A 20752-nucleotide genomic window follows, 5' to 3' on the forward strand; every position below is an offset into this window, starting at 1 on the left:
GGGTAAAATGACCTGGAGATACAGAAAAGAAAAGAGATTTACAAGGAAAAGGTAACTTCATTATTTCTCCATAATTTAGATCTTATTCTCAAAAAAGGTGGGAGGGAGATGGAAGGTGGCTTACAAATAGTAAAGTTTACTACTAAAGTTTTTTTAAAAAGGACAGGAGGGAGAAAAATGAACAGGACACTTAAAATGAGATAGTTCCTGCATTTAATCCCTCAGATCGGCTCTGTGGAAGGGGAGAAAATGTGCAGCCAGAAATGGATGGCTGAAGAAAAAGACCTGGGATGGGAAATAAGAGGCATAAAGGAATATTCAATAGTTAATACAAGAGGGTAGCAGTTGATGATTTCTGTGAATGGAGTAAATGGAGTAAGGACCTGAAACATACAAACATGGAAAATCCTGCTTCCTTGAAATTGTAGGACATCTTCGTGAGGATAATTCAGACGCTTGAGTGGAAAGCAAAAACAAAGTTCAGCTTAGAGAATCAGGTGCAGAGGGGCCCACCTTGTCTGGAATGGGTCGAACTGAAATGAGAGAGAGAACATGGACCAGGAAATTCCTACGGAAAACTTATCTCTGGAGCTAGTGAATAGTGGACTCTGTAACTAAACCTTGTTCAATGTTACCTGTCCCTTTACAGTCTATAGAGGATGTGTGCTCCGGGTTTGCTCCCACAAACATCAAGAAGGTTCTCACATAACAAACAGAGGGTAGAAGGTATGTGCAGGATGATCTGATCAGAGGGACCTCTTTTCCTCTTTCTCCTGCAGGTTGGTGCAAAGGTCAAGATCATCAGTGACCTCAAGGAGGCCTCTACAATAAAATGCCCCTGGGGTTTCATCACAGGGTAACAAAGAGTGAGAATTTGATTGGCCAACTTGACTCCAGGGATTTCCTTCAGCCATAGCTGACAGGAGAAAATAAACACATGCTTCTCTCAAACAGACAAATATTATATCATCATACAATCATGGCGAAGAGGCCACCTGATGTTGGAAAAGCAGCTAAGCACCTAGTTATGATAGCATTCATTCTCCATAGAATAGGTCAGTCTTAGGTGGAAATATTGGTACAGAAAATATCAGACACAGCTTAAGATTTATAAATAGTCTATGAGAATGGTAACACAAAAGCTGAAAACAATGAGGTGAGTAGAAAGTAAAAGAAGTACCAAAATATCTCTGGAAAACAGGATTGTAGGTGGTTTTGTCTTTATATACATATCTGTACATTTATTTATATATTATAATTTATTATAAGGAAGTGAAATACTTTTTCAAAAAAATTATTTGGTGGGTTTTTTTGCCTGCTTGTTTGTTCTTCAGCATATATACAGAGATCCTGTCTTTTAAAAACAGAAGTGATGGTAAATACATTGCTGCAGAAAGACATGATTAGTAGTAGCCATGGGAGAAGAGCTGGGCAGAGGGAGGGAAAAATAACACCAAGGCTTTTGTGTATGGGCCCTGGAACCTGGGTGATGGCCAGTGCCAGATCCCCCCTAAGGTGCTCAGCCCACAAAGATATTATGGCCCAGTCCTGACCCATGAACTTACCCTAAAACTTCCTTTAAATGTACCCAGAATACATTTTGTTTTTCAAACTGTGGGAGGTCAGCTGCCAGGGCTTATGGAATGACAGAGATTTCCGGGAGAGGCAACCTCAAGGAGAATAGAGGAGTGTCAAGTAACATACAGCAGATGTAAATCGACACCAAGGCTGGAATAACTGGCCCTCAGATGGACTATAAAAAGCCAGCAGAGTTGCATTGCTCATCAGCACCACTCTAGTTTCCCTGGAGCCAGACTGAGTCTGGGAGTTCTGACCACTCAGGCTGCCAACAGGCAGGCAGTGCCCTGATCCACCCCAAACAGGAGGCTGGTGTCCTGGTGCCACCTCCCCTCTTGTGTAATCACCTCAATGAGACACAGGCCAGGGCAGTGCCATTTATAATACCACGATCTACACTTCACTTGTACCACCAAGGAGAAGTCATAAAATATGCACTACAGAACAAATGGCCAATTAGGGGATTTTTTTAAAACTTCATTTATCCCGACAGCCCAAAACAATGCCTGGTACACAGGAGGTACTCCATAAATAATCACTGAATGAAGAGGAATTACATAAATTTCTAATAACCTACTCTTCATACAAAGTAGTGCATAATTTTCTAGATTGTGTTATTTTTGTGTTTTTCACTCAATGGCATATCATGAATATTCTTTCATGTCAATAAGTATGTTTTATAATTCTTTATGACTGCATAGTTCTCCATTTTATGAACATAAAATTTTTTGAACCAATCCTTTGTAGCTAGCTAGATGTTGGCCTTAGAGTGTCATTCCCTTAAAGCCACAAATACCCCATGGGTCAATCACCAAAGTCTACTGATTTTTTCCTTTTTGTTATAATACTAAGTTCTATGAGAACAGGATCCTTTTCTGTCATACTCATCATTGGCTCTCCAAAACCTAGTACAATTTCTTAAGATCGCTAAAGAATGAATAAACAACATTCCTGTCCTCTTCCTTTGGTTCCTATTTCAACTGCCCTGTTCCTGTCTGAATGATTGCAAAGCCTATGAGCTGGTTCCTTCCTCCAATAGGTCTAACCTACCCACCTTTCTTAAGGCAATCATCTTTTACTGAACTAAATATCAATAAACACCCCTATAATTATGTGATAAAGCTCCCCTTCCATTACGTCATTCCCTTGCTCAGAAAAATTTTAAAGTTTCTGCAATATAAGAATAAGTTCAAAAGTCTTTATTCTAGTTTATTTAGTTTATTAAGGACCACCATAACATAATCATAGAATACTTTAAAATGGGACACTACCTTAGAGATTTTTCAGTCAGAAACTATCATTTCACAAATGAGGTTAAGTGAAGTTTACAAGATTCAATGACTTGCCTTGTAGCTGACCAGTGGCAGACCCCAGGTCTTTATCCTGAAGGCCATGGCTTTTTCCTGCAAGCCACACCAGCTGTGTTCCAGTCTACCTTGCCAGCTTCATCTCCTACCCAGATCCTCATTTCAGAGGAGACAATTTTCAGACTATTCCTGAAATAAGCCTGACTCATTCTGGCTCTTGCCTTTTGTTCTAAGACTATTACTATTGCCTGAATTCTCTTCCTGTCCTGCTTTTGTGCCTGATCAAATCTTTTTCAAGGCCCAGTTCAAGCCCTGCCTCCTCCACAATTCTTTTCCAAGGCCAAACTCAACTCTTTGTCCTCTAACCACCAATAGCACTTGCCTGCCCCACTCATTCCAGCACTTAAGTACACGTTGCCTTGCAGCGGTAAATATTTCACAGCTGAGTGAAGTAACCTGCTGCATGTGTAAGAAGGAAAAAAAATGGTTGAAATGGAAAAAGGACCACACGATGTGCTGAGCCAGACAAATACATTCTGATGCTGGTACACATCACTTAATAAGTATAGTCATTCAAGCACTATATCTTGATGTTTCCTTTCACCCTTTCTTATTTTAAAAATGAAACAATTTCAGCATTTCTGATTTGGTAATTTATGCAAAAGCCTACTACCTTAAAAGGTTATTTTTTATACTTCAAAGCATTGGGTAGCAAGGCCTTTGAGGGGAAGAACTGTGTCTTACTTGTTTTAGTATTCACAATAGTGCCTTGTGCAAAGTATTAGACTACAAATTTTGGATCAAATCTGACTACGTTTTTGGTGGTGGTGTCTTTTTAGGGCTGCATCCGCGGCATATGGAGATTCCCAGGCTAGGGGTTGAATCAGAGCTACAGCTGCTAGCCTATGCCACAGCCACAGCAATGCCAGGTCCGAGCTGCATCTGAGACCTACACCACAGCTCATGGCAATGCCAGATCCTTAACCCACTTAGCGAGGCCAGGGATAGAACCTGCATCCTCACAGATGTTAGTCAGATTGGTTTCTGCTAAGCCATGATGGGAACTCCCTGATTACTTTTCTGTAGATAATTCTACAAATGCCCAGACTCAAGTTTGCCATGGTACAATCCCCCAACTGACTAATACCGTTGACAAATGATGAGCAAATGTTGGATAGATAGAAACAATATCTGACCAAGCTGGAAAGAAAATGGTCAAGAATTTTACTTAGTAACGATGCCAAAAAAAAAAAAAACCTCTAATAAATCCAATGTACCTTATGCTAGGCACTACTGTCTCTTCCTATACCATGCATCAAAGGAAGTACTGCTTTTTAGGCACAAGCATACATTTTTTTCTTTTTCTTAAGGTCTTCCGAAGAAGTATATGTGGTGTGTGTGCATAAGGATAGGGGCACACACAGAAAAAGAAATAGGGAACTTCCTTTGGATAAAAGAATTAAAATTTTATATAAATGGAAGACAGGTATATGAGCCATAAATCTGTTATTTATTGATATACTGATACACAAATTTGGGATTGAATATCTCTATGTATTTCTGAGTCAGGGACAGGATAACTGGGTCCAGTCACAGATTTACTGATGCACGCCACAGCAACACCAACACCAGATCTGAGCTGCATCTATAATCTACATTGCAGCTTGCAGCAAACCTAATGAATGAGGCCAGGGATTGAAGCTGCATCCTCATAAACACTATGTTGGTTTCTTAACTCACTGAGCCAGAATGGGAACTCCTGGACTTTCAAAGAATGTAGATGTCTCTAAAGGAGATTCCAAAAAGTGGATTCTCAAACTACTGTGCATATTATTGGACTATGATTGTGAAAAGGAGTAAACTTGTTTGATACAAATACCTTATAACTGAGCAATTGAATGGAAGCATTTATATTTATATGTACCTCATACATGAGACATGAATATACATTATGCATGTATCAGAACGCCTTGTATTTAACACTCAATAAATATACTATAAATATAATTCTTCCTAAATACAGAATCAATATTACAGATTTTTCCTTTTGCCTCAGGCTCTAATATGGTCTAACACCGAATTGTTATGGATCATGTCTTTATTTAAAATTTTGCCATTTTGTTCATCATGGTGTGTCTACATTGATTTCGGTTATTTAAAATATTACATTAAAACATTATTTATCTTGATTGCTAAGTTTTTTGTCACCCTCTTAAATTTCGTGCCTTAGGAAAGTCCCTCACTTGCCTCATCCTAATCTCATTCCTGTTTTGACTAAACCCACTGGTTCAAGGAAGATTACAGAACCTCCCATGCTAAGTTAGGCCTACATCAGCCACCACCAACAGGTAGACATGTGAGCTAGATAAACACGTGCTGCTATATGACACTGAAATGTGGAGTGACTCCTCATGCAGCAAGAGTTAACTGATATAGCAATGACAGTTATAGATCTATACAGACTAAATATTTGAGTCTAGTGGACTCTAAGAATTATGATTATACTATTCAAAGCTTGATGATTATCTGGAAAAATAAATGAGAGGTTACAGTAGATTGTATTACTGATTTCTAATAGTCAATGCTCCTCTCTATGAGAGGATTATATGTCCTCACCCCGCTGATAATAGGCTTGCCCATATGACTTGCTTTAGCCAATGAAATATGAGCCAAAATGAAGTAGCTGGAATTTTAAGAACTATGGAGTGATTCTGTCATCACTCTTTCTTTCCTGATTCCAGGAGATCAGAATATCCCCCAAAGATTCACTCCTTTAGCCTGGTCCCAGGTGATAATGACATAGAGCAGAGGTGAAGCCCAGTCTGTGATGGGCATGTAATATAACAAATACGCCTTGTTGTGAGCCATGAATATCTGGGGACTGATTTATAATAGCTAAGATATGGAAGCAATCCAAATGCCCATCATCAGACAAATGAATAAAGTCAATATGGTGTACACACACACCCACACACAGTGGAATATTACTCAGTCATAAAAAGAATGTAATTCTGTCATTTGCAGCAACATGAATAGACCTAGGAGAATATTATGTCTAGTAAATAAGTCAGACAGAGAAAAACAAATACCGTATCACTTACATATGGAACCTGAAAATAATACAATTGAGTTTACATGCAAAACAGAAACAGAATCATAGATAGAGAAAACAAACTAGTGGTTACCAAAGAGGAAAAGTAAGGAGAGAGGGGCAATTAGGAGATAAAAACTACTATGTATAAAATAGATAAGCAACAAGGATATAGTATTAAAGAGAATTAAAGCCATTATCTTATAATAACTTTCTACAGAGCATAATCTGTAAAAACTCTGAAACACTATGCTGCACACTGAAAACTAGCAATATTATAAATCTACTATACTTCAAACAAAGAGATCTGGGAGTTGTTTATTGCCACAAAATAACTAGGTAAAAGTCAAAAGAATCAGAGAATTGAATGTGGGAAGGAGAAGGTATGCTTACCACTATTCAAAGATGATCTGCCACTATTCTAAACATTTGGGATACACCAGTGAACAAAACAAACAAAGGTCCCTGCCCTCATGGGTCTACGTTTTGAAAATTAAATATCCTAACTTGCTTCATGCCCAGGTAGATGACAGCTGAAAGCTTTGGTTGGGGAGATGGACTAATTATCCAATAGAATAAAGGTCTTTGAAATTCATTTATTTGTTTTTTCATTCATTTAGTAAAGTTTAGTAAATGATTGATAATAAATTTTTAAAAAGATGATATGATTCTATACTTCAAAAATTCCAACAAATAAGAAACTTTAACCAGATAGTGGAGTAAAAAATTAAACTAGAAGTCAATAGTTACCATACATACAAATAGTAATCGCTTAGGAGCTGTAACTGAAGATTCCATTAACAATATAGCAACAAAAAAGATAAAGTGTCTTGTTATAAACTTAAGAAAAATATAGAAGCCCTAAATGAAGAAAACTTTAAAGCATAATAAAGAATTTTTAAAAAAAAGATGAACAAGTAGAACAGCAAAAAAAGTTCTTGAATAGGAAAGCTATCATTAAGCAGCAGCCCCTCCTAAGTTATTTAGTAAATACAATGCAAGTCTCGACACAAATAACAACAGGCTATTGTTTTTATTAGGAGGAGTTGAAGGCTGGGGTTGGAAATAGTCAGTCTGATTCTGATATAAAAATGGACAAATAAGACTAGCCAGAGACAACCTATTAAAAAAAAAAAAACCACAGTGAGGGCAGACTAGTCTAACAAATACCAAAATATATCATAGTCTCAGTAGTTAAAACTGTGTAATACTATCACAGATAAATGGAAAGAGTCAGTGCAGAAGCAGATCCAACTACACATGGGTATTTGAACTTGTGACAAAGTGCACATCTCAAGTCAGTGAGGAAAAGTATAACAATAACTAGATAAATACCTAACAAGATTAGGTTGGATCTGCCATATAAATGGATAAATCCCAAATGTACCAAAGGTTTAAATGTGAAAAATGGAAATGTAAAAATTACTAGGAAAAATAGCTAAATTATTTATAACCTTGTAATGAGTAAGGCCTTCTGGATTCAAAATCCAGAGCCATTAAAAGAAAGATAAACTTGACTGCAATGGAAAAGGAAAGAAAAGAACACTTCTGCATAATGGTGAGAAACCTTACCATAAGCAAAGCTAAATGACAAGTGACAAAGCAGGAAAAAAATATATTGAGGTTTATATCATAGGGCTTATCCCCTAAATCAACACAGAGCTTCTATAAATCAATTTTTTAAAAGACCAACAACATAGCCAAAAAATAAGCAAAGGAAATTGACACAGTTCATAGAAAAAAATAAAACAAACAAGAAACTTTTCAACCTTTTTTAAAGTAAGAGAAATATAAATTTAAAATAGACCAAAATGTCATTTCTCAGTTACAAGGCAAAAATTCAAAAATTTGATACCACAACCTAATAGCAAAGGCATAGAAAACAGGCACTCTTATGCATTCCTGGTTGGAGAGTAAATTAGTGCAATCATTCTGGGGAATAATTTGGCTATTTCTATCAAATTTCAAATGGATACATATATTGACCTAGAATCCTACTTCTGAGAATTTATGTCTCTAATATATTTACACTTTTTGTGAAATGACTCATGTTCAAACCTATTTATTGTAATGTAATTTATAATATCTAAATATGGGAAATGGACTAAATGTTCATTAATAGGCAACTAGTTAAGTAAATTATGGTACAGTCATTCAACAGAATATAGCTCAGCTATAAAAAAGAAGGATGATGACAAATAGGCTCTCTATATTCTGACATAGAAAGATCTCCATTAAATTTAAAAAGCAAGGTTTCAAACAATGTATACAGAATAACACAGAAGAAAAAGTAAGAATATGTATTCATATTTGGTTATAAATACACATACAAACTCTGTAAGAAAGGAATAATAATAATAATGCTTGGGATAGGGAAGGGAAAAGCTAGGCAGAAGGGCTAACCCTCTGCACTGGAGGATGGAAGGGGAGCTTACAATGTACATCTTCTAATATTTTAAAGTTTTTGAACCTGTGAATGTATTTCATATTTAAAAATTTAAGACAACCACAAAAACTCCAAACCAGTTTGATATGGGTAATTTAAAGCTAAAGGGTAGTCAGTGGTCTAATTACATGGTCTTCAATATAACCTGACATAATGGACACTTATGCTATAATAAATAGTCCATGGGGAGGCATCACTCTTTACCGCTAGTCTGTTTTGAAGAATATTATCTCATTTCTCCATATAAAATATCCTCTTCCATCTAAGAAGTAAAGCAGCTTACTCAAGCACTTCAATTGAATCGTTTCACCATTAGGAGCACTTCTGTTACCATTCTTCTAAGCACTTCCAAAAAGCTGAAAAATTCAATTGAACAGACTGCTCGTTATAACATAAAATGAAATTTATACATTGATTAGAGCAGCTTGATGAGGACCTTATTAATCCTTTGCTTTGAATGAGGAACTTCAGTATGTGGAAGGAAAAGGCCCACTCCAAATGATAAGGTGGTGCTCAGGATAGTACTACTAGTTGAACCACAGAGTAATAATGCATATTTGCTTCATTATACTGGGCTGTCTCTCATTTTCCAAAATAATAGTAATAGGGTACTGTCATTAAGTCATAGAGCAGCCTAGGAGAACTGATGAGATAAAATACTGAAGACATCAGGTTCTCTGCAAGAACTCTACCTACATGGACAGAGTTAAAGGGGCAGCTTAGGTATAAATGAGGGCAGTCTGATGGAAGAAACATCATTCTAGGGATGCATTCTACTTACTTTCCCACTAAATAGCCCATCATTTAATCTGGTTGGGCATCAGTTTCCTCAGTTTGTAAAATGTGGATAATAACATCTTATCTCCTGTGGTAGATTATGTGTTCACTAAACCCATTTCCTTTTTTCTCGGCACAGGGGCTAAACAATATTTCCCAGCTGCCCCAGGTTGTTAGGTGGGATCATGTGACTGATTCTGGCCAATGGAATGTAGGTGGAAGTGACAGACTTTATTGCCAGGGCTTAGCCTAAAACCTCCCTTGGGATACTCTGTGAACTCTCTTTTCTTTATCTGCTCTCTGGATTCAAAGATCCAGTGGAGAAATCTGAGGTCCTAGAAAAATGGCAATCTCTAGATCTGCCCTGCTAACCTGGTAGTACCTGAAATGTGTCTAGTCCAAATTGAGACATACTGTAAGTATAAAATATATGCTGCATTTTGAAGACCTAGTATAAAATTTTTAATATCTTATAACTTTTATATTGGTTGCATGCTAAAATAATATTTTGGATAAATTGTGTTAAAATAATATTATTGAAATTTACCTATTTTTGGAAATGGCTACTAGAAAATTTAAAATCACATATGTGATTCACATTTGTGGTTCATATTATATTTTTATGGGACAACACTGCTTCAGATGTCAGGAGTTTTGATGCCTGACTTACTGCAAAGAGAGAACTGCTCCACTACAGTGCTGTGCCATCACCAGTCCAGAATGCTTCTACAAGGAGAAACTGCAGGGCTCAACTCTTGTTCTTTTGGGATTCCAACCTAACTCCCCTGTATGCATACCTGCGCCAACTGAGCTAAAGGAAAAAGAGATCTGTTCACACCACAGGTAAAAGGGATGGGGGAAGAGGATCTTATGGCATGATGGTGGCTATGACCATTATAACTTCAGACTCCAGGAACATTTGGCAAAACTGGTAGGGAAAGGGTAAAAGTTGGGTAATAGCACTAAAGCATAGCACTGCTCAGTTCCATCTGCCCATCCAAGTCTACACCATTCTAACTAGTACTGGCATCGACACTGACACCATATCATACCAATTCTGGGTAGATATGTTATATAAATGCAATTTTTTAAAGATTTTTATTTTTTTCTATTATAGTTGACTTACAATGTTCTGTTACTTTCTGCTGTACAGCTAAGTGACCCATATATATATATACACACACACATGTACAGCTAAGTGACCCATATATATATATACACACACACATATTCTTTTTCTCACATTATCCTCCATCATGTTCCATAACAAGTGACTAGATCTAGTTCCCTGTGCTGTACAGCAGGATCTCCTTGCCTATCCACTCCTAATGCAATAGTTTGTATCTACTAACCCCAAACTCCCAGCCCATCCCTCTCCCTCCCCCTTCCCCTTGGCAACCACAAGTCTGTTCTCAAAGTCCATGAGTTTGTTTTCTGCAGATAGTTTCATGTGTGCCATATATTAAATTCCAGATATAAGTGATATCATATGGTATTTGTCTTTCTCTTTCTTACTTACCTCACTTAGTATGAGAGTCTCCAGTTCCATCCATGTTGCTACAAATGGCATTATTCTTTTTTTATGGCAGATTAGTATACCTCTATGTGTGTGTGTGTGTGTGTGTGGTATATACATATACCACATCTTCTTAATCCATTCATCTGTCGGTGGACATTTAGGTTGTTTCCATGCCTTGGCTATTGTGAATAGTGCTGCAATGAACATAGGGGTGCATGTATCTTTTTCAATAAAAGTTTTGTCTGGATATACACCAGGAATGGGATTGCTGGATCATATGGGAATTCTCTATTTAGTTTTCTGAGGTACCTCCATACTGTTTTCCATAGTGGTTATACCAATTTACATACATTAATGCAATTTCAACCATTGGCACCTATGCATCCTAGATGGTGAGAGTGCCCTCCTTCCTACCAAACTTGGTAGAAGTACATTCAGTGTCACAAGTGCAGGAAATAGCAACTGGTTGAGTACTATATTTTCCTTCTTTCCTTCAGACATATTGCAATATTAATTTTCATGCAATATTAAAAAAAAAACTTATCAGTAAATGCTTTGTAGTAAACTGCCAAATGACCAAGTTGTGGGATGTGTGTAGGTGCCTACTTCTCCACAAAGCTTTTTTGTAAGCCAGGTCATTGCTAAGAATAATCTGTTTATATTTCCTGTTGATAATTCCACGGATCAAGCTAGTAAAACATGTTAGCAACTTTTTCTCTCCTTCTTTTTCTTGTCTCTTTTTTTGAACATAAAGATCTTCTATGAGTGAATCAAGCACAAAGGTGCAAAAGAAAAGCAGCAAAATCAGTCTCAGGTATATTATGGACATATTAATTACAGTTAAAATTTTATACATAACAGCTATATAGAGATATACTATTTCAGTTCACACAAATTCTAACTAAACAGCTTCAATTTTTTTCTTGTCAAGTACGTAAAAATTATTCAACAAGTTCTACTTTTAACAATAGATAGTTGGTATGAATGAGGATTAATTAACTGAAGTTATGAGATTTTTTTAAATTAAAAACCATGTAACAAATAAATATTGTGTCAAGTCTGTTTTTCTAAGTGATTAATGCTGGAAAAATTAAACATTTGACATATGTAATACTCAATGTTATTTTTGGTTTAATAATAAATATGTGATAACATCAAATATAATAATGAAAAATGTAATATTTATATGAGAAAAAGCAGATTTCAGAACAAAGAATATTACCAGGGATAAAGAGTCATTTCCTAATGATAAAGGGATGAGTTCATCAGAGACATAATAATCCTAAATGTCAATGCATCTAATAAGAGGATTTCAAAATACATAAAGCAAAAACTAACAGAACTGAAAGGAGTAATAGATTCACAACTGTAACTGGATATGTCAATACCCTTCTATCAATAACTGACAGAACAAACAGACATGAAATCAGTAAGGATCCATATGGAGAGAAGATTTGAACAACACTAGCAACCAACTTAACCTAGCTGACATTTTATAAATTTCTCTCAAACAAGAGCAGAATACACATTCTTTACAAGTGCCCATGGAACATTTACCAAGATAGATCATAATTATTAAATGTCTCAATACATTTTGAAAATTAAAGTTATGAAAATTAGCTATAATTAAATTAAAACACTAAAAAAAAAACAGAAAGATTTCTGGAAAGTCCGAATACAATTCTAAATAATTCATGAGTCAAAGAAGAAATCAAAAAGTAAATTATAAAGCATTTTAAAAGGAATTAAAAATAAATATATAGGAACTAACATATACATACAACTGCATATAAAATAATCAACAAGAACCTATTGAAAAGGACAGGGAAGTCTATTCAATATTCTGTAATAAACTATATGGAAAAAGAATCTAAAATAGAATAGATATACGTACATGTATAACTGAATCACTTTGCTACACACCTGAAACTCACACAACATTGTAAATCAACTATATACCAATATAAAATAAAAATATTTTAAAATTAAAATGTGTAAAAGGCATAATGCAAAAATAAATAAACATACAATATATAAAATTCTTACACTGCTGCTAAAGCAGTACTTAAGAGAAATTTTATAGCTCTAAACACCTATATAAAAACTGAAGAAAAGTCTCAAATCAATGACCTCAGATTCCACCATAGGAAATTAGGAAAAAAGAAGACCACTAAGACAGCACACATAGGGAAACCCTAAAAGTATAATACACATTTGGTTACTAACAAGATAACAAGGATGACCCTTCTCCAAGATATCTCAAACCTTGTTAAATACCAACTCTCAGCCATTGAGGATGTAGGCCCACAGTCACCAGATCTATAAACACCATAGGAAGCACTCAGCAGAAACAGTATGGTCTTTTTAAAAGACCAAAGACTCTAAGAATTGAAAGAAAGCTATAACTCATCCATACTGCATATATTCACAGGAAGTAAGCTTGATGATCATGGTTTTTTTTTGTTTGTTTGTTTGTTTGTTTGTTTGTCTTTTTGCCATTTCTTGGGCCGCTCCTGCGGCATATGGAGGTTCCCAGGCTAGGGGGCGAATCGGAGCTGTAGCTGCCAGCCTACGCCAGAGCCACAGCAACGCAGGATCCGAGCTGCGTCTGCGACCTACACCACAGCTCACGGCAACGCCGGAACCTTGACCCACCGAGCAAGGGCAGGGATCGAACCCGCAACCTCATGGTTCCTAGTCGGATTCGTTAACCACTGCACCACGACGGGAACTCCGATGATCATGTTTTTAATGAGATAGCTCTCATACTTTATGAGAATATTTCACTCCTGCTACCATTGTTGGGGGTTTAAAGCTAAGCTTGTATTAAAATGAATTAGTGTTCCTAAATCTCTTAGAATGAGCCACGCAAAACTGTCATTTTTACGGGTCCAAAATTATCAAATACAGACAACTGCATATTGTTTAAGCTAATTATTCCTAAAACTGCAATAGGTATAAATGCTAGAAGAGCAATAATATTGAAGCTTTTCAAGGTTATCAAGGTGACAGAATGTACATACTATTTCCAATTATTAGTTTTTAAATTTCTTAAGTCTCAGACCATGACCCTTGTCTCTACAAAAACTTTCCCTACCAAAGTCACAATTTAATATCCAATATATCCAATAGGTCACCCCCAAATCCTACCACACAGATATCCTTCTAGGGACACCCCAAAGGATTCATGTGATCACACACATATACCTATATGTTCCTTAATAATGAATGGACAATTTTTGCTCCTGAGAAATTTATCCAAAGTTATACAACACCAGTGTGTCTCAATTTAAGAACCTGATGTACAAAAAAGATCTAAAACATAATTTAAGTTATGAATTCCTGTTCGTTTTATACATAGATTCCTTAAAAGTGATCAGCTTTTGAAGTGTTAAATTATACCAATTACAGAACCCTGTTTGCACATATGTTTCAGAAGTATGTCTGTCATATGATATGAGGTATATGTATAAATTTGAATAAATGCTGAATTAAGTAACCCCCTCAGGCGGAAGTTCTAAAGCATCACTTACAGCGTTTATATATGTATTTTATGTGCTAGACACTTGGAAGCCAAAACTAAATTTGATACTTTATAATGTAGGTCAACATTGGAGTAAGAAGAGCAAAATACTGCAGTATTTTAATTCACTGACACAGGGCACAAACAGAATGCTAAGTGATGTTATTTGGAAAAGAGTACTGCTGATTTTCATCTTAGTCTAAAAATAAAACCCAGAACCTCTTAAGCGCTTTTAAAATATATGAAAACCATACCAAGAGGCTTAACATTTTCTCCCATTCTTTCTCACAAATATAAAAGCCTGTCTTTTGGAGTTAGAATAAGGGAAATAAAACAGAAAAGAGGAAGGTGAGTTTTAAAGAGACACTTCACCACATGCCAGATAAATCACTTTGTCTGAACTCCATCAGTCTCCCTTATGTCCTAGAATTTTCACGTACCTGAGTAAGAAAACGAAGGCTGTCATTTGGCATAAGGTCAAGGAAGGGTGTGAAGTAAAGTACCCACCAAAACAGACACACCATGTGCAGAAGAGATACTTGAGATCTCATGTCCAGCTCTGGAACTGAACAAGCTATTTATGACCTCTATCCAAATGATAACAGAATTTCGTGTAAACAACAGCCTACCTGAACTGCACTGCTCCAAGGTGCCAGGGGTCCTACACAGGCTGCGGAAGTTTCACGTTCCTCAGCCAAGCCATCCGCTTCTGTCCGTTACTCCACCACGGCCCAAGAGTTTGAAAGCAGAGCACTGAAAGCCCAGATCTTGTAACTCAAGTACATTTGGTTTTTAACCAGTTGCCACTGGTTAACCAGCTTTACAAACAGAGAATATAAAACACAACATACAACTTTCTTTCCATACCTGAACACTTTGAGGCTTTGGGCCTAACTGCCTAGAGGCGTGTTATGAACTGTTAACTTACAGTAAGCTTTCAAATCCTCAGTCCCTCAGCTCCCAGACTGTTAACTGGAATTCCAGTCCACATGTGCCCCTCACAACTAGCAGGGTTATTTTAGGCACTGACCTAAGTTCTCAGAGAATGTAAGCTGATGGCAAAGGGGAGTCTAATGTGTCAGTTGCTTGGTTACAATAGAAAGCTCATTCGAGAAGTTTACAATTTGTGTGCAGCACTTCCTCCATGCCCCACTAGGTAGATTTTACTATGTCTGAAGAGAAACCTTGAAATTATACACCTACCTTTTAATGCCCACAGAGAGCTGAGACCCATCATAAATAATAATCATTCAACAGAGGCATGCAATGACTTGGACAGCTGTTTTACAAAACAAATTTAAGTTCTGACTGGCAGTATTTAGTCACAAAGTGTGCCTCTCCACAAGGCATCCCAGTAAAAGTAAACTACATAGAATCTAATCAAGATTATGGATTCCCATGCAGGCTCTCATAGAGAAAGCTATAAATATAAAACACTCTAAACATTTTTCATAATAAAGTTAGTTCGCCTCTACATATTTACCAGGTCCCACTATTTCTAATAAAGCACCCCACCTACTGGCTAATATAACCAGTTTGTAGACACTATCTCATGGGAGAAATAACCAAAAACAGAAAATAGTAGAAGGAAATTGCATTGTGCCTCCTTACCAGTGAGCTCCTCCACACAGCACTGAACATTTTGACTCCCAAAGGCAATGTGGGATAAATTCACAAATCTTTCCACTTCCTCATCAACACCCCTCTCATGATTTCCACAAAAATCAGAACTCAGAGACAGATCTTGAATTCCCAGGAGGAGAGTGGATATAAATTAAATATAAGCAAGAATTTCCTGAATTGGAGATCTGCTGAGAACTACTTGTAGAAAGAATTAGTCAGACCTCATTCTGAGAAGTTTAGCTTAAAAGGCTGATATATCTGTTGGGAATGGTTAGCCATGGTCTCCCTAAAGAGAGCACCAAAATGGAGAAAGTCTAAAAGCCTCATCTCTTTCCTTAGGTACTGTTCTCTCAATCTTTTCCATAGTCAGCTCAGTGGTCACCTCCTCTGGAAACCTCAGGAATCCCCTTAACTGCCTTAATGCCCCTTCCTCAGTGCTTCCAGCTCTGCCACCACCTGATATCTTAATGGTCTTGTTACTTCCTTCCTAGCTCCTTAAACAGGGAATTCTGGTAGGCAGTTGCTATGTCACCTTCATCTTTGCAGAACAGGCTTATATCAGCACCCTTGGGAGAGGTCAATGAATGTTTGCTGAATGACTGAACTGGGGGATGTTAACAGAATCGCTAGAGCACATGTGGCCTGCTTCTGAGTTCAATAAGCCACTCCCACTCTCCTGGGATACTTTTAGTTCAGGGTGACCAGCAGCTCTGAGACAGCACAATAAACATGCTGTAGACTTCATTATAAAACTGGATGTCTATCTGATGAAGAGGCAAACAAATGAATAACCACATGTCAAATCTTTAGTGAGAGTGCACTTAGAGTCCATTCCCAGCTCCAATCTTAAGTCAGGCCTGCTCTAACCAGTTAGTTTAGTTCCAATGATAAATAGGAATGCACTTTTCCAAAGCCAAAAGGCTTTCACACTGTTCCCTCTCAGACATTCAATTACCCTTTTTCTCTTATACCCTAGTTCCCACTTCCCCCATTTGTGACAGTAATACAGAGAAGGAAGACACATTCAGCAGTCAAGGCCAACTAACAATTTGGATGAATCACACATTATAATGGTTACAAACTGGTGGAACTTTGACCTTAAAATTCTTTGAATATCTTTCAAAAGTGAGGAAAAAAATCATATTTTCCATTAGGATTAAGAAAAAGTACTTGGACCACTAGAATATCTCTTAGGAATTATTTTTTATCATTGACTTTTATCTAGAATTTGATAGCATAGCCTGTGACTTTTTTTTTTTTTTTTTTTTTTTTGAAAGAGAGAGACATATAACCCCAGTTCTGTGGTCAGTTACAGCCTGGCAGGAAAAAAAGGAACATGTACTTCATAGGGTCCTATTTTTAATTCTCATTTAAATAGCTGTCAGCTCTAGCCAGCACAAAAGAAGAAAGATGACAAAATCAAGACAAGATTTTTCCAACCAGAACCAAGTGTTAGCATTGGTCTGGAAAACTATGCTTATTTGAGAATTTACAGAGAATTTAAGAAGCATCCAAAAATAATTTCTGTAAGTCTGGCATCTAATACATAACCAAAAGGTTATGTATTAGATATGTAATCCAATAGAGGCATTTGACAAAGCTGTAAGAGAGAGTCTTCTAAAATTCAGATAAAGGAAATGTATCTTTTTAATGGCTCTCATTGAGAAATATTCATTTAAATATAAGTTAACTTGTTTGTTCAATATCCATTATACATTAAGTTCTATGCTCAGATCTCCCAATTTTAAAATGAAAAGAAGACAGTCCCTGTACTCAAGGAACTTAGAATTTAGAGAAATGGGTAAGTAAATAGTCGCAATGTTGTTTGGGAAGCACAGGGCTGGTATTTGCAGAGGGCGCCATGAGAAGAGGACAGTGAGAAGGGGCACCCTAGTCAGAATAAGGCAGAGAAGCCAGTTAACAGGGGGAGTGCAGCAGAGTTCTAAAGAACAACTTAGCATCAGATATGGATTTTTGTGGGGAAGCATTGAAGGAAGGAAAAGCATCGTATGAGAAGACCTAGAGGTAGAAGAGTATGAAGTACTTTGGTTGAGAGAGCTGGAAAATGTCAGTATGAGAAGAGCCTGGCACACAAGGGTAGGAGGGAGCAGAGAGGCAAGAGATGGATCCAGAGAATAAGATCATTTGTCACACTGCAGGCCAACCTGGAGGAAGGGATGTCGAGGACCATGGCGAGCAGTACACCTTAATCCTGAGGGGCTCCAGCTGGCCTGTTGTGGTGGAAGACTCCAATTAAAAAATTCAATTAGAGTTCCTATCATGGCTCAGTGGTGACTGAACCTATCTAGTATCCATGAGGACGTGGGTTCGATCCCTGGCCTTGCTCAGTGGGTTGAAGATCCGGCATTGCCATGAATTGTGGCATAGTTCACAGACACGGCTCAGATCCTGCATTGCTGTGGCTGCACTGTAAGCCAGCAGTTACAGCTCTGATTTGACCACTAGCCTGGGAACCGCCATATGTCATAGGTGTGGCCCTAAAAGACATAAGACCAAAAAAAAAAAAAAATGCAATTAAGTCATGATTTAGTTTCCCATTTGAGTCATGGATCCACACAGACAAAATCAACTGTTGTTACATACAAGTTGCATAACTGATATTGATATTACTCTTTATTTAGTATTTATAGTCTACATATAAGTGTAGCTAGAAGCATAAGCTTCCTTTTTAAAGGCATACGTAGTATATATAAAAGCAATGATCCAGGATCACAAAGTCATTGGAGTTGGAAATCTGGTTCAATTTCTTTTTATTGTAGAGGAGGGAACTAAGGTTCAGAGTGGTTGTCATTTGCTCCAGTCATAAGCCAGCAAGGGCCAGCTCTTGCACATGAACAGAGGTCTAAGAGTATGCTACAGCACATAGTGCCTGCCTTCAGTATCTGCTTCACGGGGAATAGGTATAATAAACATAAATTTAGGAGTTCCCTTCATGGCTCAGTGATTAACAAACCCCTGAGGTTACGGGTTCAATTCCTGGTCTCGCTCAGTTGATTAAGGATCTGGCTGTGGCATAGGTCACAGTGGTGGCTTGGATCCCGTGTTGCTGTGGCTGTGGTGTAGGCCTGCGAGTATAGCTCTGATTCTACCCCTAGCCTCAGAAATTCCATATGCCACAGGTGCAGCCTTAAAAAAAGCAAAGAAGGGAAGTTCCCATCGTGGTGCAGTGGAAATGAATCCAACTAGGAACAATAAGGTTTCGGGTTCAATCCATGGGTGCAGCCCTAAAAAGGCAAAAAGACCAAAAAAAAAAAAAAAAAAAAAAAAAAAAAGGGAGTTAAAAAAAACCCACATAACTTTATCCTATGGGTTACAGAGAGCTATTACTGAATTTTTTTGGCTGTTTTTTAATTACTCAAATAAATTTATCACATCTGTAGTTGTATAATGATCATAACAATCCAATTTCACAGGATTTCCATCCCACAGCCCAAGCGCATCCCCCCATCCCCCAAACTGTCTCCTTCGGAGACCATAAGTTTTTCAAAGTCTGTGAGTCAGCATCTGTTCTGCAAAGAAGTTCAGTCTGTCCTTTTTTCAGATTCCACATGTCAGTGAAAGCATTTGATGTTGGTGTCTCACGGTATGGCTGACTTCACTTAGCATGATAATTTCTAGGTCGATCCATGTTGCTAAAAATGCTGGCATTTCACTCCTTTTAATGGCTGAGTAATATTCCATTGTGTATATGTACCACATCTTCTTGATCCACTCCTCTGCTGATGGACATTTAGGTTGTTTCCATGTCTTGGCTATTGTAAATAGTGCTGCAATGAACACTGGAGTACATGTGTCTTTGCGAGTCATGGTTTTCTTTCTTTCTTTCTTTTTTTTTTTTTTTTTTGTCTTTTCTAGGGCTGCACCCACTGCACAGGGAGGTTCCCAGGCTAGGGGTCTAATCCGAGCTGTAGCTGCCAGCCTACACCACAGTCACAGCAACGCAGGATCCGAGCTATGTCTGCAACCTACACCACAGCTCATGGCAACACTGGATCCTTAACCCACTGAGTGAGGCCAGGGATCAAACCCACAACCTTATGGTTCCTAGTTGGATTCGTTAACCACTGCGCCACAATGGGAACTCAAGTTTTGCTTGAGATTTTTTTTTTCTTTCTTTCTTTCTTTTTTTTTTTTTTTTTTTTTCCGAGTCGTGGTTTTCTCTGGATAGATGCCCAGGAGTGGGATTGCTGGATCAAATGGTAGTTCTATTTTTAGTTTTCTGAGGAATCTCCATACTGTTTTCACAGTGGCTGCACTAATTTAAAATCCCACCAACAGTATACTAGTGTTCCTTTTTCTCTACACTCTCTCCAGCACTTATTGTTTGTTGACTTTTGGATGATGGCCATTCTAGCTGGTGTAAGGTGGTACCTCATAATGGTTTTGATTTGCATTTCTCTAATAATGAGTGATGTTGAACATCTTTTCCTGTGTTTTTTGGCCATCTGTATGTCTTCTTTGGAGAATTGTCTGTTTAGATTTTCTGCCCATTTTTTGATGGGGTTGTTTGTTTTTTTGATGGGGTTGTTTGTTTTTTTGGTATGGAACTGCAGAAGGTGTTTATAAATTTTGGAGATTAATCCCTTGTCAGTCGATTCACTTACAAAGATTTTCTCCCATTCTGTGGGTTGTCTTTTCATTTTGTTTAGGGTTTCCTTTGCTGTGCAGAAACTTTGAAGTTTGATTAGGTCCCATTTGTTTATTTTTGTTTTTATTGTCAATACTCTAAGAGGTGGATCTGAGAAGATGTTGCTGTCGTTTATGTCAGAGAGTGTTTGGCCTATGTTTTCCTCTAAGAGTTTTATAGTGTCTGGTCTTATATCTAGGTCTTGAATCCATTTGGAGTTTATTTTTGTGTATGGTGTTA

General features: G+C 37.3%; 1 protein-coding gene across 16 annotated transcripts in view; it reads right to left on the reverse strand.

Annotated features, from left to right (window-relative positions):
- AKAP6 (A-kinase anchoring protein 6) overlaps positions 1–20752 on the reverse strand; it is a 548607-nt gene that overhangs the window by 294995 nt on the left and 232860 nt on the right. The window contains exon 1 of one of the 16 annotated variants that reach the window (XM_013989052.2): positions 14871–17112. The exons of 13 other annotated variants lie outside the window; for them this stretch is intronic. Coding sequence is in view for 1 of the 3 variants with exons in the window: in XM_021099875.1 (XP_020955534.1) it covers positions 14682–14792 (111 nt within the window). In the remaining 2 variants the exon portion in view is untranslated. Of the gene's footprint in view, positions 1–14681; positions 14843–14870; positions 17113–20752 lie in introns of those variants that run through there. 2 more of the 16 variants (XM_021099876.1, XM_021099875.1) reach the window with 2 other exon arrangements.

This window comes from Sus scrofa, chromosome 7 (genome assembly GCF_000003025.6).
Source record: "Sus scrofa isolate TJ Tabasco breed Duroc chromosome 7, Sscrofa11.1, whole genome shotgun sequence".
NCBI classification, from domain to species: Eukaryota; Metazoa; Chordata; class Mammalia; order Artiodactyla; family Suidae; genus Sus; species Sus scrofa.